General features: G+C 40.6%; 1 protein-coding gene across 1 annotated transcript in view; it reads left to right on the forward strand.

Annotated features, from left to right (window-relative positions):
• Positions 1 to 736: 736 nt before the first annotated feature.
• Positions 737 to 3,422, forward strand: part of LOC137990865 (probable alpha-ketoglutarate-dependent hypophosphite dioxygenase) — a 15,989-nt gene continuing 13,303 nt past the window's right edge. Inside the window, exons 1-2 of the mRNA XM_068835971.1 lie at positions 737 to 1,042; positions 3,168 to 3,259. Coding sequence (XP_068692072.1) covers positions 887 to 1,042; positions 3,168 to 3,259 — 248 coding nt within the window. The 5' untranslated portion in view covers positions 737 to 886. The remainder of the gene's footprint in view (positions 1,043 to 3,167; positions 3,260 to 3,422) is intronic.

Genomic DNA, 3,422 nt, shown 5'->3' on the forward strand with positions numbered 1-3,422 from the left:
TGACCGCGCGTATGTACGGAGATTTACGAAGATAACACAAAGTTTCCGTAAACAATTCGGTAAATTGGATCACTTTTTGTGAAGACGGCTGGGATGCACGGAAAAATAAAAGGAGGGTGGTGGAAGGGAACATTCTTACAAAATAAAGCTAGGATGCTACAATGTAATCAATATCTGTCTTCATTTTATTTGCTGCTGTTTTCACTACTTTGACGCTCAAATATTTCTGATCACCTTGCCGGTCCTTGTTAACCCCAATCACGTGTGACGTGACGTGACGTGACCTTGTATATTGATGTAGGTTGTACAAAACGCCTACAATCTTGGACAAATTAAATGGAAAATTGAGACCACCCCTCCCCCCCCCCAAATCAGTGATAGGAAAATGGCGCGTTTTGGCCTTCACGCGGCTTCATCCTCGATTTGGGGAGAAGGGGGCATGTCTGTTCCATTTTATTCTGTCCAAGATTGAAGTCCGCTACCACAAAACGAACGGACTAGAGTCTTGATGTCGACCTGCCTATCTAAAAGCTAATTGGCTACATTAAATGCCTTCTGAGGCTTTTCCAAAGTTGGTTTTCTTTGGTCCAAAATGTAGATATCGGTGGGCATATCCTAGACCAGGCATTCTCTTGATGTCAGTCAAACTCATCCCCGGAAATGATTGCGTGACCACTTATTCTTTATCATCATCGATGCTTCCGACCGGTGAGTTTCCGCCATCCAATGAACACCAAACGACGGAGTCGCGACAAGCAAGAACGCTTCTATTTTTTCACCCTTTCGCTCGCCGCTTCCTTTGTAGCCTCCGATCTTGTAAAAACTAGATTCTGGAATCCATCAAAATGCTTGTGCGCGTGACTTATCGCCCAAGGTTGAAAGTTTTATGTCACGCTTTTATAACAACATGGCAACCGTGCGGTTGTTCGAAAAGTTTTACTGCAAATCTTTGAAATGGGCCGCTTCTCCTCGATTCTTGAGCAGACATTCAACCAATACAAGCAGTTTTCTCTTCAAGCTCGATGAAAGAGAGAAAGGACAGGTAAAAGTAATTTTTAGATTGTTAAGCGAGACCGGAGACTGATCGTCGAAAAATCCTAGGCCATTTTTGAGACAAGTGCTGTTTACAAATCTGTTGTTTTATGCCGTGCTACAGACAAACTGCTGAATGCGTAGACATATTATAGATAACACACGTAGGTATGTCTTTCATGTATAGTATCTTCATGACAATGCATATACCCTGGAGAATAAATTAATGCTATTTAGTTAAAGCTGCAAACCACTTGAAGAAGAGCGAAAATTCTTCAAACTCTCGTTTGAATGCAGCTATTCAGCAACGCGTTTACGAGAAAACGGCAAACGTCAGACTGAAATGGGCGTTTTGTCAAAATTCAAAGAAACTTGTTGTCACTTCTTGTCTGTTAGCTTAGTTAGTTAAAGATATCGAGCAATTTTGAATAGACAAGTAAGAAAGAATAGGAAAGGAAAGGAAAGGAACTTTATTTAGGTGTCTAATGTTTTTATGACAAGCTTTTTTTCCCCATGATTTTATGACAAGCAGAAACTTTCTTTCGTCAGATGCTCCCCATGACTCGAATTTCCCAAGATTTCTAATGGCTTCCAAGATAGCCGAAGGTGACTTGAAATAGGTCACACTATCTGCGCACGACTCATGGTCACAAAGATACTATTGAAGACGCTTATTTGCTGCTGGATTTGCTCGACCACTGCAAACATTTTATTAAATACGTTCTTTGGGGCAGAAACGTTCATTTGACAGTGTTGTAGTAAGACCCTGGCGTTGATGTCTAAACAACTGAGCAGAAATAACCGTATGTGAATTTAGGTGGACTTCGCCGGATACTGGAACATTCTACATGTAGATGTCGTCAAGAAATGTAATGAAATCATCTGATGGATTTTATTACGATCAAAGACATCAGTCTTTCTCTCCTTTCAATGTTTGTTCCATTTGGTATAACTGACCCCGTTAAAAGATTGTGAAGGGTAAAGTAAATTATAATTTAATTTCCTTACCACCTTGTGCAAAAAACTGTAAGTATCCCACACTTTGTTACAATATTTGGGTAGCTTCTGCAGGTACCGGAGCACAAATTACGTAAAACAAAAGAAACAAAAGACAGAAAACAAAACAACTCCAAATAAAGACTAATCCCAAGCGACCAAAAACACAATGCTTTCCGGTATCTGCAGAAAGACCCAATATCTAACGGAGGTGGTGGGGTGGAGGGGGGGGGGGGGGGAGGGGTGGCGGTTAAAGCACACGGGAAGTTCACTCTTTTGAAGGTTGAGTAGAAGGCCTTCCCTCTAGATCTGTAGTAGCTTCGTTCATTCAAAGATAAAAGTCGTAAAGATACATACATTTTCTGTCGTTTCGTATTCCACGTTCAGATTTGCAGTTCTTCAATTTTATGAAGAACATTTCATAAATTAAACAGTCTAACTATTGTTTACATTTCTTGAGGACAGAAAAGTTACTGGTGAGGTCGCCTCTAGTTTTAACTCCGTAAGTTGATGTTTGCGAACCTCAAGTACCCTTAAAGCCTCCTCAATTCTACCATCTCTCGTTTTGTGGGCGTTGGTGAGGCGGATCTTGATGTGCTAGTCAAATTACCCGCGAACGAAAATGCTGTTCCCCGTTATTGCATTTAAGATTGAAATGCAGAGAGAAAACGACTCTCTGATCTCAGAAAGAAAATCGATCATAATATTCAACCAGTGTTCAGATGTTGCCGGTAAGATCGGTGAAGACATTAACTAAACTACGTGAACTCAAACCACCTAGCTGCAATCAATCAACAATGCGTGGTGTGCTATTTCCGATGTGATCTGTGTAATGCAGAGTATGTCGGGTACATTAGCCGCTGCACTTGCACCAGCGTATTGATGAAAACCGCTTTTTGCAATCGGGAACTGAGCACCTAAAGAACGACCAGGGATTTAAAACGACAATCTTTAAAATAAGAGACCGCGAAATCTATAGAAAAGTAAAACACATCGTACAGGCTAGGCTTTAAGCCCAGTCAATCGATTTGCCCAAAGGGGTCTTAAGTTTTCGCAGGTAGTCAGATGTATTTGGAACTAAGATGTGCCGGCAATGTTCCATCTTGATACGACTTGTGATGTTCTTCTCCCTTTTCAAGTATGAAGAGAATGGCTTCCTGGTGGTTAAAGATATTTTAACTGAAGATGAAAAAAAGGAGCTCACTCAAGCCACGGATGAGTTAATTGAAATGTGAGTGTCCTGGTCTTTTTTATGATTTTTGTATATATTTTTTTTCAAAATAATAGATCAGAATACAAAACTACTTCCGAAGGAATGAATCAGTTGTACTCAACCGAGACATTCCACGGGTACCGCTAATCATCTAGTTTACGGCTAACGACGGTTAATTCTA

This window comes from Montipora foliosa, chromosome 2, assembly GCF_036669935.1.
Source record: "Montipora foliosa isolate CH-2021 chromosome 2, ASM3666993v2, whole genome shotgun sequence".
In the NCBI taxonomy this organism is placed as follows: Eukaryota; Metazoa; Cnidaria; class Anthozoa; order Scleractinia; family Acroporidae; genus Montipora; species Montipora foliosa.